The 23,885-nt window shown below is 35.8% G+C and overlaps 1 protein-coding gene across 1 annotated transcript in view; it reads right to left on the reverse strand.

Moving 5' to 3' along the window:
- Positions 1-23,885, reverse strand: part of LOC150094544 (integrin alpha-PS1-like) — a 397,822-nt gene that overhangs the window by 116,581 nt on the left and 257,356 nt on the right. The window contains exons 14-17 of the mRNA XM_090412091.1: positions 12,103-12,182; positions 8,252-8,399; positions 7,796-7,876; positions 3,045-3,124 (exon numbers count right to left, since the gene is read on the reverse strand). Coding sequence (XP_090268217.1) covers positions 3,045-3,124; positions 7,796-7,876; positions 8,252-8,399; positions 12,103-12,182 — 389 coding nt within the window. The remainder of the gene's footprint in view (positions 1-3,044; positions 3,125-7,795; positions 7,877-8,251; positions 8,400-12,102; positions 12,183-23,885) is intronic.

A 23,885-nucleotide genomic window follows, 5' to 3' on the forward strand; every position in this document is an offset into this window, starting at 1 on the left:
ATTTTCCCTATTCTGAGACTCATATTAAACAACCTGGTCAAAGGAACGGCCAGTTCAGCTGAACACTCTTTTAGCACACGTGCTGATATTCCATCAGTCCCTATTGCTGAATTCTTATTCAATTTGTGCAACAGCTCTAATACTTTGGCTTCACACACCTGCGTTTCTTCATCTAGTGAAGAGGTAACAGTGAGCTCAATGTTGTGTTCACCTGGTTGATAGCTTTTAATGAAATGGGCACTCATTAACTGAACAACCTCTTCTGCATCTGTAACCCTCACATCATCTGGATTTAGAAGAGTTATTCTTTCATATTCATTCTTTCTTTTACTTGCAGCATATCGATAAAATTCTTGTGGGTTGTCTTTAGCATGCAGCCAGTTTCTTTTCATACTCAGACACTTTGCTTTCCGTACAACAGTTGTGACTATTCTAGCCTGCTGCTTATAACGTTCAGAACGGACGTCGTTCTTATGCAATGTGGTATTCCTTCGACATTGTCCCTTTCTTACGAATCTCTTGCTTAATAAGATTACACATCCATTTGACACCTACTCTATTTATTCCTCAAACTCTCAGGACACATTCTGATATCACATCATTTAAGTATTGTTTAAATGCTTCCCATGCACTGTCGATATTCTTTCCATCCAACAACCGATCCCATTCCACTGACCTCAGTATACTCCTCAGTTGATCATAATTTCCTGCTTTGTAGTTCAGCATGCAACCTTTTCTGAATGGAACATTCATAAACTTAGTCACTTCCCAAGTGAGTAAGCAGAGGCACCAACCAGAGGCAGAATAGTTACATCTTTAACTAAAAGGCCCTCTGACACTATAATCAAATCTAATACTCTTTGACCTCAAGTTCCTTCTGTCACATGCTGCTTGAGGAAGTTGTCCCATAACAGCTCAATAAATGCATTTTCATTCTTCTCATGAGATTCTACTGCTACCCAATCAATATTTGGATAATTAAAGTCTCCCATTATGATTACTCTTTTCGCACTCATCTTTTCTATTTGGTGATGCATTTCTCCATCACTAGCAACTGATCCACCAGGTCTATAATAACACCCCACTATGTAATTTGTCTTGTTAGATTCCACCTCACACCATATGGCTTCAAACTCACTGCCACATGAAATATTGTTAGTAGTATTACTACAATCATAGGTCTCAACTCTAACTGGATTTAAGTCGTCCGATATCATTAGCAGCACACCGCCTCCTCTTCTATCCTTCCTAAAAATACTGTACCCATGACACTCGATACCAGATAGGAGGTCTGATTCTGATAGCCAGGTGTCACTAATACCTACAATCTGAGGTCACAACATATTGACAAGGACAACAAACTCTATCCCTTTGTTTCTGATACTCCTAGCATTCGTGTACAGACATAATAATCTACCTGAATGTTCTTTTGTATGCTCTTGTTTGCAGTGTGCCTGATACAGTTGGACAACTTGCAGATCTCTATTCTTCTCTAATGCCTTACGCATGTAGACATCTTTGCACACACATGATGGGTCCGAACTGGATGAACACAAACCCAAGAACATTCACACCATTCCTCCCTTTATAATTTAGTTTCCCTGACTCACTGTGTTACATCTCATACCAGTTTATTAGTTTTTCTAGACTCCTGATGCCAAATGCATTCAGGTGTAGGCCATCCCTCTTATACAAATTCAATCTTCCCTCAAACTCACTCCACACATCCAAAAACTCACATCCATTCCTTCTACATAGCTTATGCATCGAATCGTTTGCCATCATAGCCCTTCTTTTTAATTAATTTTTATCATGCGAGATAAAATACTAACGAATTTCACTTTCTCACTCTAGCCCCTTCCAACAACCCTTTCATGTCCTCTCTCATACTGAACTTATCGCCAGTTAAATCGTTCGTACCTACTACAACTTCATTTATTTTTCTTTTCTGTTGTTGAATTACTTGCGTTATATTTTTAATTTTCGCTCCAGGAAAACTCCATCTATAGCATTTTATTATAGTCACCATACCAAATATTTCTAAATCACTTAGGGAATTGAAACAACGTAGATCCGAATATAAATTAAATAATACTTTAATAGATATTTCCGATATTTCGGCAATGTCTCATTGCCATTTTCTAAAGGAACTTACAAAAGGCAGGAGCACAACAGGCCCTAACAATACAGTAACTGGAAATGAAGATATGAAGCTATCTTTCTCCTAGAAGTCCTGATGGTGCCCTCTGGCGGGCTAAGTAGGCGTTCTTGGCCGTTGGGCTGAAGGTCTGCTGATGTATGCCTCCCAAATTTGGGGCAGTCGCATACAACCAAATTTGTTGAGGTTTGGAGAGTTTCTTAGGGCCGAGGCTGATTCCATAAATAATCTTTCGAATTTATATTTGCTCTGGTGTATTATTTTTGCTTTCTTCCACCGTATTCTGTGGCGAGTATCCAGAGCATGGTCTGCAAGACCAGAATGGCTATATTTGTAAAACCGGATGTAGTCCTTGTGTTCAGAAATTCTGATATTCGCTGTCCTGCCTGTTTGGCCAAAGTACGACAGTTTACAACTGCAAGGGACCTGGTATACACCAGGTAGGTCTAGGGGAAGTGGTTGGTCTTTGGTGGAGCAGATAAGGGATGCCAATCCACTTATATCCGCTCTACCAAAGACCAACTATAATGTCCACCTTTTTGCTCTTTCACTTTTGGCACAACCCACATTTCTGGCACTCACTTTCAAAACTGGTTTATATGGTTTAGTCATTCTTAGATATATGAATAAAATTACCTTCGATATCTGCATCTCCATATGGTCTGTATTTCTGACGTTTGTGTGTAAATGCTTATAACTATCAAGACTGATACACAGTGCATTTCATACCAAAACTGATTTAATTGCTTAGTTTTTAATAATCAGCCATCATTATTATTGTTCAGTTTGATTTTACCTTAATGACATTTTAACTGATGCGGATTATAAAAATAAAAAATATTCTAAGAACCGTTTTCAATTTCAAATTATAGTTTGATATACTTACGTATTAACTTTCAAGCTGAATTTTAAGATGCTCTCATCATCCTTCACTTCTTTGGTATCAAGACGAATCAGTACTGCTATCTATAATTAAAACAATATAAGCTATAAAGAAGTACATTAATAGATCCTGTTAATAAAGAACATCATATTCTATGATTTTTGATATTTTTTTTTCTAGATATTAATTTTTATCCAACATTTACCATTACTTTCACCATCATCAAATTCCTGATGTATACCTTCAGTGGGCATGTGCATTAAGTACTATTACTTTAGTAAACATATATATATATATATATATATATATATATAGCTTAAAAAATTACAAGTTAAATAACAAACATGTGAAGGCAGAAAAGTAAATTTCCTAATCTTTGGAAAAAAACAGATTTTGAAGCTAAAGATTTTAGGAACAAAAAATAATAATAATAATAATACTGCATTCAACCATTTCAACAATAATAAAGCTGCATTCTGACAAAAATCATAGTAAAGTGAATTCATAAATAACAAAAGTATGACAATGATAAAGAATAGAAAGAGTTATAAGGTAATGCACACTGTTATAATTAACTATCTAGTTATTTCCAACTTTTGATGATATTACTATTAACATCCGACCTCCATGGAATCAGACACTCATCGTGGGAGGTACACACTATTGTACACAATGCTCATCCAACCGTGACTTAAAATGACTCAATGTATCTACATTCACGACACACTCAAACAATGCATTCCACTCACCAACCACTCTCCATGCAAAGAACCTTCTTCTCACTCTGCTCACACCCTCTTTATGCAGTTTCCAGTGATGGCCTATTGTTCAAGGCCTTATATAATGACATCATAACCTCTTTATTTCTGCACATCAGGGTCCTCTGCATCATTGTCATCACAACTTGTGCAATGTGGTCCCTGAATTTCAGATCCTTGTCCACCACCACTCCCAGCTCTTTCATTTCCTCTATCTCCTTTAAAGTTTCCCCACCAACTATATACTTTGCATCCCATCGTCACTTACCAAATTTCAAAACCTTACACTTGTCAACATTAAAATGATAGTTCCACTTACCTGCCCATTCATGCAATCTATTCAAGTCATCCTGCAAGGCCATAGCATCTGCTTGACTCTACATTGCTCTCCTGAATTTTGCATCATCTGCGAACAGCTGCATATCACTAGTTAAACTCATCCCAATATCATTAATATACAAACTGAGCAACAATGGTCCAAAAACTGACCACTGTGGTACACCATTAGTGATCTTCCTCTTACAGGATACTGCACCCCCATATACAACTTTCTGATACCTATCAGACAGCCAGTCATCACTGATCCAACTCAAAAGTCTGTTATCCAATCCCATCTGCTTCAATTTATTTAATAATTTGTCATGTGGGAGCCTATCAAAAGCTTTTGCAAAATCCAAGTACACCACTGTATATGCATCTCCCCTTTCTAAGGTATTTGTCATCTTGTTACAGTACATAAGTAACTTACAAAAAACATGATCTCTCCTTAACAAACCTATGGTGATAACCACAAAGAACACTGCTGTTTTCAACCCAATTCTGTATCCTACTTCTCACCAATCTCTAGTACCTTCACCACAACCCCAGATATACAGATTGGCCTATAATTTTAATTCACAGCCTTATCACCTTTATGCAGTGGAACAATTTTATCTTCTTTCCACTCTCTTGGAGTCTGTGATGTTGTAAGACTCTTATTAAACAAGCATGCCAATGCTAATTCCCTGGAACATTCCCTTAAGATGCATGGTGATGTCATCAAATCCTATTGCTTTAATGGCACCAAGGTTATTTATTTCCTGAAATACCTCCTGCTCACTCACAATTAAGCCATCCTCTCCTATGTCCTCAACACTAAGTTCCTCATGATTCTATCCTGATTAAGATGAAATACCCTTATAACCTGATCACTGAATACCTCAACAATGTCTTTGGCAGCAGTTACCATTCTACCATTTTCATCCATTAACATCATCTTCCATGATCATTCTTCCTTTTACTTGCCACATATCTAAAAAAACTCATAAGGTTTTTCTTTAACTGATTTGCCAATTGCTGCTCATACTGTACTTTTGTTTTCCTTACTGAGTCACTCCCCTGGCTTGTTCTTTATATTCTTGATGAAACTGATTACCATTATCCATTTTGTACTGCTTCTAAAGTATCTTCTTCTTCCAGATTTCATGCTTAAGTCCCTCATTCATCCATTTTACACCTACCTTATTTAGCCTTTGGAATACATTCACATATTGATGCTGTTTTGTTATTCAATATAAAAATAGTGAATTATTTAATGCAATGCATATGAAATGCACTGAGTGGTCACTTTATTAGAAACAGCATTTTATAACGACTAGGACTCCTTTTGCATTAAGAATGGTATGCATTCTTGATGGCAGGCATTGATTTCACTGATAAAATATGTCTCTAGGATGTTTGTCCACACTCTCACACTGGTATTGCCCAATTGTTGTAGATTGGATGGTGACACGGTGCTACTGCAAGCTGCTCTTTCATCCACCTTATAACAGAGATGCTCAAATGAGCTGAGAATGGTGACTGCACTGGCCACTGAAGTAAAGGAAACTTGCTGTCATGTTCTGTGATCCACTTTAGCACATACTATGTGCTTCGTTTGCATAGTGCATTGTTTTGCTGGAAGTATTCATTGGAAGTATTCGCCTGAATGCTGATCATAGCATTCAAGTGGCATTCAACTGGTATTGGGGGACCTAATGTGTGCCAAGAAAACAATTCTTACACCACTACACCCATCACTAACTCGAGCTGTTGCTATTTAGCAGTGTGGGATCTATGGCCTCCTCATATTATTACCACCGTATTCTGATTCTGTCATCAGCATGATAGAGTACAAAATGGAACTCATCAGATCAGGCAACATTTTTTCGGTCATCAGCTATCTAGTGTTGGTGATAATCATGTGTCCACTGAAGCCACTTGTTCTTAGCTGACAGCATTAGGATGTGGGATGGTCACCTGCTCCTGTACCTTCATCTGTGACAGCTTGTGACAAACTGTGCACTCCTAGATGATGTTATGACTACCACTGTTGTAATGAGCTGTAATCTAACTGGTTGTGACCCTCCTGTCAATCTTCACAATCCATGTGCATCAATAACCTGCTTCCATTTACAGGACTGTCATTGGCTTCAAGTTGTCTGGTTATTATGCTATCCCTTGCACACCCTGAACACTACTGTGCATGAAATGCCTAGAAGAGTGGCATCAGCATGTCTAGCACTAACAATCATACCATGCTGTATCACACCTTTTACCTCTAATGCATCAAATCCAAAAAACAGAATGAACCGTCACATGTCTGTCTTCCCAATTTATACAGCAAACTGCAACCACATGACAAAACATTGTCTTGTCATGTGGTTGCAGTTTGCTGTATAAATTGGGAAGACAGGCATGTAACGGTTCACCAATTTATACAGCAAACTGGAAAAACATGACAAGACAATGTTTTCAGGAACAGTCTATTTTCCTAAATGTGGAGGTATTTCTAATAAAGTGGCCATTCTCACTGTGCTTATGTGTAATTCTAGTTTGGCATGGTGCATAGGATATTTTTTTAATGTGAATACCATCCATGGAAGGTTGTAAACCTATTGTACATTTAGTACTATAGGTGGAATACGAGTCAGGTAATCTGGTAACCTTGATCTAGAGATTAAACATAAAACTTTTTCAAACCACTTCAAGTTTCCAACATGCAGTGTGGGAGGGAGGGGAGAATAATGATCTCGCACTAGGGAATGAAAATCATTTGCCATCTAAAAATGCATGTGTAATTATTATTATCATCATGTGATACTTTCAAAAAAATCCAATGACTCATTGTTGGAGGGCATTCTACTCCACACATCCACTAGCTACGTGTCTAATGCTGTCTAGAACAATGACATTACCCCCCACCATTTACCACCTGCTAACAGAATTTTTGTCTTCAACTTGTGTGCGCACACTAGCCAATAATATACAGGATGAAAACCCAATTTTCTAGAAAATCTAGTACTTCCATATGGGATTGGTTAACTCACCTTCAACTGAAAAAGCCCATATAAGGATTCCTCTCATCATGACAAGAAACTAACTTTGTTTCTTGTCATGATGAGTGGAATCTTTATATGGGCTTTTTCTGTTGAAAGCGAGTTAACCGATCTCATATTTACTTAGATTTTTTACATCTGGAGATTGCCGTGTGCCATTGTTCTTCCAAATGTGCTATGAAAGCACTAGATTCGAGTATACCATATTACATAAATTTCTTATAATTCTAAAAATATAGCTTTCATAGTTTATGGAATAACAATGGTATATTCTTTGGTCAAAAGATTTAGTTACAAATCCCACCCAGGACACTTGCAGTCTTTATAAGATCTTTTTAGCTGAATTCAGGTGAGTTAGCTGGTCTCATACAGAAGCCATAGGATTTTTCTCTCTTGGTAAATTGGATTTTCTTCTTCTTGGCTGACAGACACAACCAGCAAGAAAACACATGCAGTCAAACTAAGATTATGCAAATAGGATTAACGGTTCTGTCATAGCATTAATTAGGTTTCTATTGTTAAGTTGCATGGGCATGACTGACTGTTGAACCTAACACAAAAAAGAGAGGATAAGACGAAATGTAAACTAATATTAATATTGGGAGGGGAAAAAAAAGTAAATATATTAAAATGAACTTACTTCACCTTTCTTAAATGGATTACCCAACTTACAGGACACTACTGTTTTATTAAATGGAGAACATTCCACTGTATCCCCTATCTACATATATTGAAAAACAACAAATTTCATTAAGAATAAGTTTCCTAAATTCTATAATTCTTCATTATTATACTTTACTATATTTTAAGAAATGAACCAATTTTTTAAATTAAAGTAATTCATATCAGTTATATATCAGTTGAGTTTATTAATTATATCCAAAGCTATAATTAATAAACTAAAATAATATATAACTATTGTTAAATAAACCTAATTTGTAGAAATGAAATACTTAAATTATACATTAATGAAAATCATGAAAGTGTATTAATTTAATTTCATCTAATTTCAAAACATAAGAACAACAAAACATACTGAGCTAACAATTTATTATAATTTTGATCATATTAAAGACAATCCAATTATCTTACTTACTACAACGGTTCTTCCCACATAGCTAAGGCTACCAGGATGATTAATATAAAGCATAGCATCATAAGCAGGTTCTTTACTATTTGTAACATTTATTGCTAGAACAACTTGTTTTTCTCCAAGATATAATACTGGCTTATTATCTTCATCTCTATAAAAGTAAGTTTATGTATAGAAAATTTTAAGTTCAACACCATTAGTTTTTGTTACCCTATATATATACATGTATATATATACATATATATATATATATATATATATGTACAGAGAGAGAGAGAGAGAGAGAGTAACAAAAACTAAAAATATTTAATGGCCATCTTATCAATAATATATAAATTTTGGATAAATACACTATCTGATCAAAAGTATCCGGACATCTCTCTGTAATTCGGAAACTGATGTCTAGATGTCACCATGACCTCACTTACTGGTATAAAAGGAGGCACGGAGCTGTGTGTTGTTCAGTGGTAAGAAGTACAAGCAGAATGGGTAGGCCAAGGGAGCTAAGTGACTTTGAACATGGATTAGTTATTGGTTGCCACATCAATAAGAAATCTGTCAGAAACATTTCAACCCTCCTCAAGTTGTCCAAGTCAACGCTTGGTGACGTGACTGTGAAGTGGAAATGTGAAGGCACAACCACAACAAAACCAAGGTTGGGTAGGCTGTGTTTAATGACAGACAGGAACTGTTGAACGTTGAAGGTGGTTCATGGAAATTACCAGACATCGAGTGAAACAATCACTGCAGTGCTACTAAATGTCCAGCCAGCACCATGGCTGTGTCAAGAGTTAAGAGGAATGGGGTTCCATGGTCAAGAAGCTGCCCATAAACCAAACATTTCTCCTGTGAATGCCTGCAGTAATGTAAAGAGTGATGCTACTGGACAGTGTACAACTGGAAACGTGCGATTTGGAGTGATAAATCACACTTTACCATGTTGCAGTCTGATGGGAGGGTCTGAATGTGCCGAATGCCTGGAGAACGATTCCTGCAAGCGTTTGTAGTGCCAACAGTGAAATGTGGAAGAGGCAACACCCCAACACTGTAATGTTGGGGTGTTTTTCATGGAATGGAATTGACCCTCTTGTAACACTACTACACAGAAATCTAATGTGGAAGGGTACAAGAGCATTTTGACCTGTTGTGTACTGTCTATGGTGGAAAATAAATTCGGTGATGACTATTGTCTGTATCAGCATGACAATGCTATCTGCCATAAAGTAAGGTCTGTGAGGAAATGGCTTGTGGACAATAACGTTCCAGAAATGGACTGGCCAGCCCAGAGCCCTAACTTAAATCCCCACAGAACACCTTTGGGATAAATTAGAACGCCGACTTCACTCCAGATCCTCAACGACCCACAACACGAACTACTCTGGCTACAGCTCTTCAGGAAGAATGGGCTACATTCCTCCAGAGACATTCTGACACCTGGTAGAAAGTCTCCCTGGCAGAGTTAGAGCTGTCATAGAAGCATAGGATGAACCCAATCAGTATTAATGTCCACTACTGGAAAATGTCTCACAAGAAAGTCTGATTACAGTTTCGAGTAGGGGTCCAGATACTTTTGATGAGATAGTGTATATCATCTATAATATAATATAAATGTTGATAACATCTAATATATAGTATAATAATAAATGCCATTAATGGTACTAGGAGATAATGATAATACTGGATAAATAAAATAAAACAATAATGATCACTATGGAGTATAAAATAATCTCAAAGTGTTCAAGGGATCATAAACTAGAAAGAGAGAAATGAAAAAAGTACATATAAAATGAATGACAGTGGAATAAAAGATGTGGATACTGGAGTGGCCTCAACAGGAGAATTACATCAGATATACTGTGGAATAACAGGGAAAGAAACTGTGGAAAGAAATGGAAGATCATTGTCAAACTGATGAGTATTAGTAATGAAGTAGAGGAGTTTATAGCTTAAAGGAATCAGCTGCTGCACCAATCACTGGTCTGATCAGTTGCAGGTAACATGAACTGTTTGACATGATTGACAGGATGACAGCATAGTGAAGAGAATATAATGAAAAGGATATAGCATTTTCTGAGAAGATAGAAAACATAGAAAAAAAATGGAGTATCACTAACAATACAAATAGTCTAGTCACAAAAATACTTCATGCAGAAACTTTGTTTGCTTACACCTATGTAAAGGATTAAACAAGAATATAATTTCTTGTCTAGTATAATTTACTTTGTAACCAAGCAAAAAAGCTTGCTATGATCACACGAGATATGCCCCAATCAGGTATGCATGCACACAGAGAGAGAGAGAGAGAGAGAGATAGGGATAGCATATTTAAAGTGAGAAACTTGACTCACATTAGCCTTTGACACTGAGGTGAGAAATTATACCAAATATTTATTTGGATGTTGCCAAAACTTAAGAAATGTTGAGGAAGTGGATTATGAAATGTTTATACAGTTGGGCAAGTGAGTGATAAAAGCCATGGCCAACAGAAGAAAACTGCTTGTGGGAGTAAAGAAATGAATTCTTTAACTTGCTTAGAGTTCTTTACTGCAATGGATATCAGTCTTGGATACAGTAATATGTCTCTCAGATGATGATAATGAGAATCATGTCAATCACGTCAAAACCCGGATGGGTTTCAAACCTAAATGAGTTCAGCATTCAGATTTGAAACAAGATTCATATACTTGGCATTGCATTATAATTTTTGCTCTCACATTCATTTATCCCAGGTGTGGCTAGGCAAAGGCTTGACTGTGCATCCCCCCCACCCCAAAAAAAACACCTCCACTTTTCCTGATTTTGCACTTCCAACCTCTCAATGAACAACACTTTCTCCAAACTAACTCCAATAGCATCCAAATGTAATCTGTCAGGTATATTTGTATATTACTGACAGCCTTATCCAACAGGTAGTCCTTTTATCCATCAAATTCTATACATCTATAAACTGCACAATATTCCTCCAGCATTCCTCAATGGGCCTTCTTAATTCATTCCTATCATATCATAGCAGCAGAATCACAATCTTTACTCTCTGACTCTTTTTTTCACTTCTTACAGAAATTCTTTCATATATCATTGCATTTTTCAAACCATTTAAAGCATTTGTGCATGCCAAAACAATCAACTCTTTTACTTCTCTCTACACACTAACTGCTTCACTGACATTCTTGATGTCTGCACCTGGGAAACCCACTTTTGTCACGAAATCAGGCACACTTCTTATCACAGAATCATCATATAATACTCTCAGCTTACTTTCATTTTATCATGCTTTCATTCTCCTTCCTACTGTGACATGCACCAAATGTTTTCCAAGTTGCTCAAGCTCATGCTGAGTCCTGTGAAGAACTCCACAGAGATTTGCTACTTCTCTCCTGACTGCCATTTCATCATTCACATTATCTTCAACTACCTCTTTCATACTCTCATTCATATTTTGTCCACTACTGCTCACTGCATTTTCTACAACACTTTCAGGGGTTGCATCATTAACATCTTTCACTTCATTCTCCCACTTTTAGCATTTCCTGCACTTACTCACTCATGAAACATTTCCAATACACCCTCTCTGTACTTTTGTATCATAATCCATTTATTTTTGGCAAGGAGTACATTGAGTATACACTACGGAACACATGGGATAATGTGCATGACTGCAAAAAGAAGTGGTTACTATAGTGAAACTTATAATACCTACACATTTAAGTTGGCATGAGGTGGAAACTGTTTTTTTATCAAGAATTTTTAAAATATTAGTAATGAATTTTAAAAAAAAATTATAAGTAATATTATGTGCAATTTTAATTTAAAAAATTTATAAATATTCTAACTGTTAAAATTTGATGTCCTACCTTACTAAACTGGTATCTGCTGTGATTTCTAGATCACTTTCACAGATTTCGTTAGGACCACAATCCTTTAAAAATTTCACCTGCAACATAAATTTTAATAATGAAAATCAACATCTAACTATGTTATAATCTGAAATATCAATCACCTTACATGACAATAAATCAAATCACATTGCTCTGTTAGCATTTTGATTACTTTTAAGTGAATAATCCAAATAGCATTAATAGCATTGAATGGGTAGATAACTGTTAAAGAACTGGCAGAACTTCAACTGCTCATTTAATAAAGTTCTCAATTCTCACACCTCACTCACTCTAAGATGCAACAAAATTGCTTTTACAATATGAAATGTCCTTACAATATGAAATTACTTATTAAATTTCAATTCTGTATGTTCTATTCTTTTTAGGGAGTATTTTTTTCTTTTAGGGAGTCCATATTTTTCTTTTAGGGAGTCCATTATTTTTGGCTTTCTGTATTAAAAGAAAGTATTGAAGGCTTTCTCTATTGAAGGTCAATTTAGCAAAGAAGTCTTTCCCACACACTCCATTTACATATGGAACAGAAATTCTAGAAACCTCTTCTAGAGAATGATTTGGATAAAAGCCAGGGGTGGCTCATGCATAAGCACTGCAGAACTGTAGCACCTCCAATTTTTCTCGATATATAAATATATTTATTAATTTATTTATATTTGCTTGTAATATTTAATTTTATCATCAACAATCCTATACAATTCTCTTATTTTGTATAAAAAATAATAAAAATCCATCTTGTAGCATTTAGGAGGGTGAGGGACACTAGCAGCACTGTTTACCACAGTGTCATATTGCTATGTGCGCAAGCATATGCACGTCATGGTGAGATGCAAGCTATTAGCGTAATGTGGCACTGTCCATCATGCAGTTCCACTGTTGTTTATATGCAGTTTGCACAAGTAGTAGAATGTTCGTAGTGCTTATAGTGGTTACTCCGTCTCTTTAAATATTTGGACATTACAATTAAAGGATTTAATTGAAATGTCCAAAAATTGTAAATCCATTCCTTTAATTATAATTAAAGGAATGAATTTTATTTTTAAGTAATTTTGAATTATATTAAACTGCATAATTTTATCGATAATAAACAATATTTTTTCATGTTTAATTTTTTTTTAAATTTTTACAATAATTTTGATATTTTGTCCAAACACGTATACACTGTACTCACGGTGTGTATGTATATTTTGAAATTTGCAGCAGCCCCACGATTTCAAGCCATGAGCCACCACTGATGAAGGCCATAATTATTAATTATTTTGCTGATGATTTTGGTGTTGTATCCATTGGAGATAATGAGGAGATTTTGGTGTTGTATCCATTGGAGATAATGATTCTCCAATTGTTCTTCCTCATTCTCTGTGATGAGAATGTCCAGAAATGGAAGGCACCTGTTATCTTCTATTTCAAGAGTAAATTTAAATATGAGGTGTTCTGAACTGACCTTCAAGTTTCTTTCTGTTCACTTTGAAAATTAAATTCCTTCTTAGACTTTCTGAAATATAAATATCCTCCACTTGTTTTTCCTGAAGTTTATAGAATTCTGTGCTCATGTGGCCTTTGTTCATATGGGAAGACAGGTCATTAAGCTCAGGTTCATCTAGAAGAACAAGATATTCTACTTCATAAGTGTAATAAGATAGGATTGGCCAGTCATATATTATCTGATGGCAATAAAATTCATTGGAATTCTACTTCCACAATGAGTCTTTGGGCTCTATGGAGGACTAGAACTAATACTAATATAACTGAAGTTCTACATAAAAGTTATTTCTTACTTGAAAGACTATATAATAAAAGTTGTAGTTGTGAGGCACATATCCATAGACCAAATCTTAAAAAGAATAACTATCTTCAACTTTTCCAATTTTGGGAAGTTATTCTTAGCCACATTCGTCATTCCTGTGTCTAATGAATTAATATTTTTAAATTATTTCTTAGAATTCTATAGTTATAGATGGAGTTATCCTCATGCAATTAACATATATTGTCACACATATTTAGATTTTTGGTGTTATTCTAATTTGTTTATCTCTTTTCACATGAAAGCATTGCCAATGGCTATGAAATGGAGCAAAAAATTCTATATGTATTAAACAAATATTTTTCTTATGTGGGTGTTATTATTTTGTATTGTATTGAATTGTATTTAAGATTTTGTATTTAATCTTATTAAATATTTCAGCAATTATTTTATCCTGCTTACTTCCAGACACTAGAAGTCAATGTTGGTCCATGAAGATAAATTTGTTCTTGTCTGAAATATGAGTATTATTCAGAAGTAAGAGTAGATGAACTAAGATTTCTTTTGTAAGAAGGAAGACAGGCTTGTGTTTGGCAGCAAATGAAATACTAATTTGATTAGAACGTCTTCCCCAGTGAAGAATAACATGGAGATCAGGCTTTAAACCAATGGTTCTAGAGTACCTTGAAGCATGAAATGTTAATGTGCTGCAGTTTACTGATTAGAATTCCATGTGGTGTCCTGTGCCTTTGCAAAGATCAGCAGTATCACTGTAAACCCATTTTCCTTATCCAACTCAGCTGTCACTGTATTATAAAACATGAGCAAGTTACTGAGGCATGACCTACTCTTTACAAAACCATGCTGCCCCATACAGTATCCCATTTCCATCTATCCTTTCCTGTATTTTGCTTTTGACCAACTTCTCCAATACTCCAACATCAATTTGCTACATCAGTCTTGGAGCCTGCTTTATGCAATGGAACTATTTTCACCTCTTTCCACACCCTCGGGACTAGTCTAGAGCTGAGATATGGTCAAGGGCACTGACAATTCCCTCACCACTTTACATAAAACTCAAGCTGGTATACCATCCAATACCACAGCTTTATTCATATTAAGGTTCTGTAATGTGCTATACACCTCAATTTCATTTACCTCAGTTCCCATATAAGCCTTAGGCTCTCTCGTTCCTGCAATATCACCACGTGGATGATATACTCTTGGAAAGTCTGTGTGTAGAGGCTTAAGTGCTGTGACGACATCATATTGGGGGCTTAATAGATTAATAATAATAATATACAGCACTCAAAAAGGATTAAAACAAAATTTAATACTTCCTATATATTTCGTCTCAGTAAATGAGACATCTTCAGGGATTAAAAAAACTAATGTAACATAAAAACAAATAACACACAATACTAAGCCCAACCACATGGGTGACACTAAAGTCCTATCTAGGTGGAGCGCCCTCTAAGGGCGGTTGTAGGTGGCCTGGAATGTAAGTGTGGGACCTCTGGTGATAAGCGTTTCCCAAATCTTAGGAAGCTTAATGCAACCATATTTGTTGAGATTTGGTTGATTCCTGAGAGCTGCTGCTGATTCTAAGAATAGTCTCTCTTTTTTGAATTTGCTGTGGTGGAGCATGGTGGTTTTTTCCCTTGAGATACAACCAACAGGATCTCAATCAGGGTGCAAACATGACTATGGTCAATCAGGCCTGATTGACCATAGTCATGTTTGCAGATGTATGACTTATGTTCCTCCAGGCAGATATTCTATGAGGGTTTTAAAATGGGTAGAGTTTTTTATATAGGATGTGGAAAGTCCAGTGAGAGGGGGGGATCAGAGAGCTGACCAGCTGTTTTGACAGCTTGTAGCAAGGTGCATTAGTGGCATCTACTATATGTCTTAGTGGGGAATTGGATTTATGGATTTTTGGTAAACCGTATATTCGGGGGGGACGGGAACGGAAAGGTTTGAGTTTTTTCGTAATTTCTGGGGGCCAGGAAGACACTTTTTTAAGTAAATTTTTTAATTTTTTAACTCGTGTTTTTGTGGGGTTGTGTTCTGGGGTCATGCATTGGGCGGACTATCGTCTGCCCAATACACTGCTCTCATGAAATTACGAAAAGAAAATAGTATCATCATCACCAGAGCAGAGTCATTCTTAATACCACGGAATACAATCGGAAAATGGGGATTATCCTCCGAGACTGCTCTACCTACACCCCGCTAGAACACGACCCCACAAAAACACGTTAAAAAATTAAAAAACTTACTTAAAAAGGGTCCCCGGAAATCACGAAAAAACTCAAACCTTTCCGTTCCCGTCCCCCCTGAATATACGGTTTACCAAAAATCCATAAACCCAATTCCCCACTAAGACCTATAGTAGATGCCACTAACGCACCTTGCTACAAGCTGTCAAAACAGCTGGCCAGCTCTCTGACCCCCCCCCCCCCACTGGACTTTCCACATCCTACATAAAAAACTCTACCCATTTTAAAACCCTCATAGAAAATTGAACCTTAAATAACACAGACATATTGGTAAGCTTTGACATCTCCTCATTGTTTACCAATATTCCCTTAATTGATACCTTAACACTCTTAAAAAACTTTTTCCTTCTGACATCTTAGATCTCTTTTCCTTTGCCATCAAGTCTGGTTATTTTTCTCGGAAGAACAAAATCTACAAGCAGATAGAGGGAACTGCCATGGGTTCCCCCCTCTTGCCAATTTTTATATGGAAGAATTTGAAAATGAGCTATAGACTCAGCCCCTCTCAAACCTTCTATCTGGCTAAGATATGTAGATGATGTGTTCTCTATTTGGCCTCATGGCCCAGACACATTAGACTCTTTCCTCAGTCACCTGAACAGCCTATATCCAAGAATCCACTTTACAATGGAAAAGGAAAAGAACAATTGTTTACTCTTCCTAGACACCTTACTTACACATCTTCCCAATGGTACACTTTCCTTCACTGTATATAGAAAACCCACGCACACAGGCAGATACATTCACAAACTCTCCCACCACCCCACCCTGCTCAACAATATGGCATTATTAAAACTCTTACCAAGAGAGCCCACAATCTTTGTTTCAGTGGAACCGCCCTTACAACTGAGCTTGATCACATACACAACACTTTCCTCTCCAATGGCTACGATCACAGTATTAAAAAAATAATCAGGTCCTCCCCTTTCCTCGGTTTTCTCTTCAGAAAGAGTTTAGAAATGCCATCACTATACCCTACATCCGTGGAACATCTGAAAAAATAGCCAAGATTTTAAAAAAGTACAACCTACACACAACATTTAAGCCCCACTGCAAACTTGCTACCCTTATCCGCTCTATAAAAGATCAGCTCCCTCCTCTCTCAGTGCCTGGAGTCTATAAAGTACCCTGTTCCTGTAAACTGGCATACTTTGGACAGACAGGCAGATCAGTCACTATCCGCCTGGAGGAACATAAGTCATACATCTGCAAACATGACTATGGTCAGTCAGGCCTGGCTGACCATGTCTTGGATACAACCCACAGGATCTCATGGAAAAAAACCACCATGCTCCACCACAGCAAATTCAAAAAAGAGAGACTATTCTTAGAATCAGCAGCAGCTCTCAGGAATCAACCAAATCTCAACAAATATGGTTGCATTAAGCTTCCTAAGATTTGGGAAATGCTTATCACCAGAGGTCCCACACTTACATTCCAGGCCACCTACAACCGCCCTTAGAAGGCGCTCCACCTAGATAGGACTTTAGTGTCACCCAAGTGGTTGAGCTTAGTATTGTGTGTTATTTGTTTTTATGTTACATTAGTTTTTTTGTAATCCCTGAAGATATCTCATTTACTGAGACGAAATATATAGGAAGTATTAAATTCTGTTTTAATCCTTTCTGAGTGCTGTATACAATCCATTAAGTCGCCAATACGATATGAAACTCTTGGAAAGTGTTCGCTTAGTAATTCCACTATTTTGACCGATTCAGTTGCCTCCCTAACATTGGCAGTCACGAAAATCATTTAGCCATATACACTCTTTATTCTACTTGCAGCATATTGAAAGGACTGTTTGGGATTCTTTTTAGCCTGCACTGCTAACTTCCTTTCATAATCTTTCAGGAAGAATTAGAGAAATATGATGCCAGAAGATCAACTGTGTTTTATGTGATATTATGATGGTGCAATTTACATAAATATATAAATATAAAAAGATAGGAAGAGGAAAACTTCTGCCTATCTATGTTTTAAATTTATTTCTAATAAAATTGAATGCTAACAGTAAATGCATCCTATTTACTATTAGCATTCCTTCTGTAAAATTTTTATTCTTAATTTATAATTTCTATTTTTCCTACATAACCTCAAAGTTGACATTTAAAACTTTTATGTTGTTGTTTTCTAATAACCACCTTACTTAATTATGTTTTCCACATCACGATAAAATGGTCATTATTATTTGGTAACTCTAGGTTCATATATTTTTAATTCCTCCGATATTAATATAATTTCCAAGCCTCAATGGAATCCAGATTCATCGCAGAAAGTTGAATACTCACAGACTGCAATAACTACCATACATTGCTTTGAATAAATTCAATGCTGGAGCACTAACCATCCATTCCGGCAATGCATTTTATGTTCACCATCCACCAAGCAAAAAAAATCTCTTTTTTACTTCTTGACTCACATGATCATTGTACAGCCTCCAGAGATTACCCCTAGATTTAGATCCCCCCATTATCCTATGCAATAATTCCCTGTATCTATCTGTTTGAGAGGCTCCTCTTACCAGTTTATCTCAATCATATCACATCTCCTCCTCCTATCAGCCAAAGCTCTGAAGACTACATTCCCTCAATCAGTCTTTATACTCAATATTCTAGAGTTCTGATAGTCTTAGTTATTTGCCTCTGCACTTTCTCCAATGTTTCCCTGGACAGGGCTTCCAAATGAGGCCTAATTAGCACCTTACAGATTGGAACTATCACCTCCTTATCTTTCCATATCAGCATTCTTTGCATTATAGCCGTGATTTTTTGGGTAGCCGTTACAACTTTTGTGATATATCCCCCTGAATTTCAGTTCTCTATCTACCAAGATGCCCAGAGCCCTTGCATCATCTGCCTTCTGAAGCAAAGTTCCTCCAATCTGGTAAACCTCATTCCATCTTCTCTGGCCAAAGAACATAACTTTACACCTAGCAACACTGAAATGACATTCCCATTCTTCAGTCCAAATCTTTTTTGAAGTGATTTCATTCTTGCAACCACCATCATCAATATTAAAATTATAAACTATTTATTTACAGTAAATGAATAAAAAATTTTTTTTTTAAAAATGTGCTTAAAAATGTATGCTTAAAAAATGAAATACCCTTTACATTTTTTAAATGTGCAGAAGTGCATTTCATTAAACATCAAAAAAAATCAAATATAATTAACCATGAATTATTATTTCTGAACTTCAGACTCAGATACCTCTTTTTCTAGATAGTAAATTCATAAGTAAAGCAAAATTAGGAAACAGAGTTACCCATATAACCAACCTGCAAGGTAATAAATATATTATTAAATAAAGTTTATTATGAAAGATTATGAAGAATACAGATATAGCAAATCTCATTAGAACAAATAAACGATGTTATAACAAACTCACTCACTACAACAAACTAAAGAAAATATTTCCAACCAAAGTGCATAGTGCAAATTTCCATGCAATTGTAAAGAAATTTCTCAATCAATTTTTGAATATTATCTTAGAAGCATGTTCAAGTACATGCCTCCATATTACAGTCGAGTATCACCATAGCAAACTCATAGGGACCACAGGAGTAGTCCCTTTGAGTTTGCTATGGTGAAACTCGACTATAATATAGAGGCATGTACTTGAACATCCTTCTAAGATAATATTCAAAAATTGATTGAGCCACATTTAATTTAATCTAATGGCTGTTTTTGGACACTAACCTTACAATTAAGCTGAAATTCAGCACAAAAATGAAATTATGTGGAAAGTAAAGATTCAAAAACACAGTGATAAATACATTAATTAAAAACATGAAGCAATAAAATTGAGCATTAAAATTATAGATGAAGGCTATTTTTATGGGGTAAATGAATTACAAAGAACAATACTCTATTTAAGTTGTAATTGTTTTGATTTAAGGCACTATCTCCCCTCTTATTAATTATTTATATGAATTATATTACAAAAGAAACTGGCATTAAACTTGATGCCAGTTTCTTTCATAATATAATTCAGAATCTGAGATATCAAACTCAGCTCTCCTTTATGCAAATGATGCACTCCTAAATAAATCCAGTGCAAGCATTCAGGATTATCAGCTAAACTGAATAACAGATGTAACAAATTTACTATAGAATCAGCAATAAAAAGATCACAACTATGAAAATAAGCAAGATTATGGAAAACTTCAAGTACCTTCTTAATCTGTAGAACAAGCAAAATATTTCAGCTATTTTGGTACAATTTTTAATGAAGATGTCAAATAAAATATGGAAACAGACAGCAGAATATGCAAAGCTGGTATCATGGGGAGATAGCTGAATAAATTAACATGAAATTATAAAAACTAGCTAAAGCACTAAACTAGCAGCATACCAAATTGTGTTCAAACCAATTTTAAATTATGGATTTGAGAGGTGGGTTAGAAATAAAACAGTTCATCAAAGACCAGAGACCACAGATATGAGAGTTCTGGTAAAAATTAAGACAGTTAACAAATAGCATCAATGGCAGGATCATATTAAAAATAAAGATATTATGAAGAAACCTGACATAGTTAGCAATCACGAATGTAGGAGCAGAGTTTATTTAAGGTAGTCAATCATCAACAGTTTTCTTCAATCTATTCATGGAAGAACACTTCTCCATGCTTCTTACATTTTGGCCAATGTTGTGCATACTCCACCATAAATGACCATAACATCTTATCTCATCATCCCATCTTACCACTGGTCTACCTGGTTTCCAATAACCGGTTCTTAGCGTACATTGTTATTTTCTTTGGCCATCTGTTGTCAGACATTCTCATTACATCCTGGCCAGCACCATCTTTTTTTTTATTTTTAAGTTGCTCCCACTTATGAAAGGTTATATGGAAACATATAGTACATTTTGTATCATGGGTGGGGATAATGATTTTTTACTATTTTTTTATCAATTTTATATTTTCTGAATTTTGAATTTATTTTTTTACATAATCTGAAAACTCTACTGTAGAGATCAAATATGGAACTTTTTGAATCCAGTTCAGGTCTCCAAAAAAAAAGTGTGGTGGTGGTCTCACAGCAGGTGATGAAATTCATCTCCCACCTAAAGACAATTACAAAAACCCATGCCTCAGCAGGATTTGAACCCACAGCCTATTGATTGGAGAGCAGGTATGGTAAGTACTTGATCAACCATTTGTTGCCTTTCATTACTATTGCAGTTTCCATTACCTTTGTTTGTTTCCTTATCCAAGTATTATTTTTTTTATTTAACCATGTTATTCCAAAACTGGCTCTTTCCATATTTGCTGTTTTCAGTGGCTTTAGTTTTTTTTTTTTTTTTTTTGAATAAGATTCTAGGTTTCACTACCACACGTCACTGTTTGGAGTACACTGGTTGTAGAACTTTCTTTCTAGCCAGTTTGGCAAATTGCTTTTAAGTCTATCTTCATAATAATTAAAAACTTTCCATCCAGCTGTTATTCTAGCTGAAATTCCATTATCAAGTTTATGGTTGTCTGTAATGATTTGTCCTAGATATCTGTATGAACTTCCTATTCCATTCTGTCTGATTTATTTCGATTCATTTTCATTCTGGAGTATTTTCGCTATAGCCTGGCTGGCTGAGTGGTTAGCGTATCCGCTTTCCAGCCAAAAGGCTGTGGGTTCGAATCCCGCTGTGGGTTCGAATCCCGCTGTGGGCATGGATGTTTGTGATTGTCTGTGGAAATACTAGTGGTAGTGGTCGGCGATAAATGGCATTGGTGTAGTTGCGGTCAGTTGGTGGATTGTGAGACTGCGTTGTAGAGTAGGTGCCCTCCCTCGATGAGCTTTGGACTCAGTGGAGGTGACTAATAATAATAATAATAATTTGTAGGCCTATCTCCAACCTTGCTTCATTTGCTTAAATAATCTTGTGTTCTAGTTCTTCTGGCAATTTTGCTATTAGTAAGATATCATTAGGAGGTGACTAATAATAATAATAATAATTTGTAGGCCTAATTCCAAACTTGCTTCATTTGCTTAAAAATCTTGTGTTCTAGTTCTTTTGGGAATTTTGCTATTAGTATGATATCATCAGTGAATTGCAGACTACTTAAGCAGTCTCCATCAATATTCAGTCCTCTCTTCTCCCAGTTCAATTTTCTCATAGCATATTCATGAGCTGTAGCAAATACTTTTGGTGAGAGAGTCTCCTGACTCCTCTTTATGTCTATCTAAATTTATTACTGCTGAAACTGTCTCATAAAAATAAGTGAATATGTTAACATAAATGTAATCTATTCCTATATGTTTTATAGCTTAAAGCATTTTACATAGGTCTATTAAATCACACGCTATTTCATAATTTCATAATGCCGGCCTGGTTAGCCGAGCAGTTAGCGTATCCACTCTCCAGCCAAAAGGCTGCAGGTTCGAATCCTGCCTTGGGCATGGATGTTTGTGATTGTCTGTGAAAGTACTAGTGGTGGTAGTCGGTGGTAGATGGCGTTGGTGTTAGATGATGAAGGTTGGTGGAGTAGTGAGACAAAGAATTGTAGAGTAGATGCCCTCCCTCGATGAGTCTCTGGACTCCCTGGAGGTGTGATGTAATAATAATAATAATAATCTATAGGAAGTCAAAGAAATTGGTATATTATATTCTTTTGTTTTTTTCCATTACTTGATTTAAAGCTTATAAATGAACTACATCTGGGAAGGATGTTCTGAACCCCACCTGTTCTTATGGTTGATGAAAATTTAATGTATTATTTATCCTGCCATCTATACTTTTTTGTAAAAAGCTTATGAAGGACTGGGAGAAGGATTATAGGTCTATAATTTCTTTTGTCAGTTTTATCACCTTTCTTATATAGAACTATAATTTTCAACTTTCAATAAGCACTCAGTAAGGGGAAGAATATTAGTGGAAACAGGACAATGAGACTTATTTGTGCCTATGGTTCTACTAAGATAGAAGAGAAATTTTTTGAGGCTTTAGAGAAAGCAGCTGACACAATGAAAAGGGGATCTAAACAGCAGAGTAGTAAATGATTGTCAGACATACAAATATATTTTGGGAAAATTTGGAGAAAAGAGCAAAGGTAATAATAATGGCAAATACTTGTTAGATTTCTGATCAGGACATGGACTGGTTATTACTAACACAATGGTCCAACATAAAAATGTGCACAAATTCACATGGAGAGAAGAGGCAAGGAATAAGAAAAGTCTCATTGACTATGTTATTCTTGATAGTGATGTTTTCCCACTGGTGCAGGACACCAGAGTGTACAGAGGATTTGAAATTGGAAGTGATCACCATTTTAGTGTTGGGCAGGATAAAATTGAACTTCATATTGAAAAGAACATGTAAGAAGCAAATAAAAGTTGAGCAGCTCTCAGATTTGAACTGTAGACTAAAATACACAAATATTATTCAAGAAAAAACAAGAGTTTGAGAGCAGGAACAAAACCTTAAAGATTCAGTGGCAAGCCCTGAAGAAAACACTGATTCAGCCAGAGAAGCATGTAGTGAGGTTGTGTGCAAGGATAGAAAAATCAGAACTCCATAGTGGACACAAGAAGTTAAAGAGGCAGTGAAGGAAAATAAAAAAGCATATCAAAAGTTCCTAGCTAATAAGTCAGCTTGTGCTCTTAGAGAATACAGAGACAAATGTAAGAAAGCTAAACACTGTGTAAAACTGGCTAAACAAAGGTCATAGGAGGACTTTGGCAAGAACATAGAAAATAAATATCAAGGCGGCAGCTAGA

Source organism: Typopeltis vanoorti, chromosome 22, assembly GCF_054136105.1.
Source record: "Typopeltis vanoorti isolate ZY-2024b chromosome 22, IOZ_Tvanoo_1.0, whole genome shotgun sequence".
NCBI classification, from domain to species: Eukaryota; Metazoa; Arthropoda; class Arachnida; order Uropygi; family Thelyphonidae; genus Typopeltis; species Typopeltis vanoorti.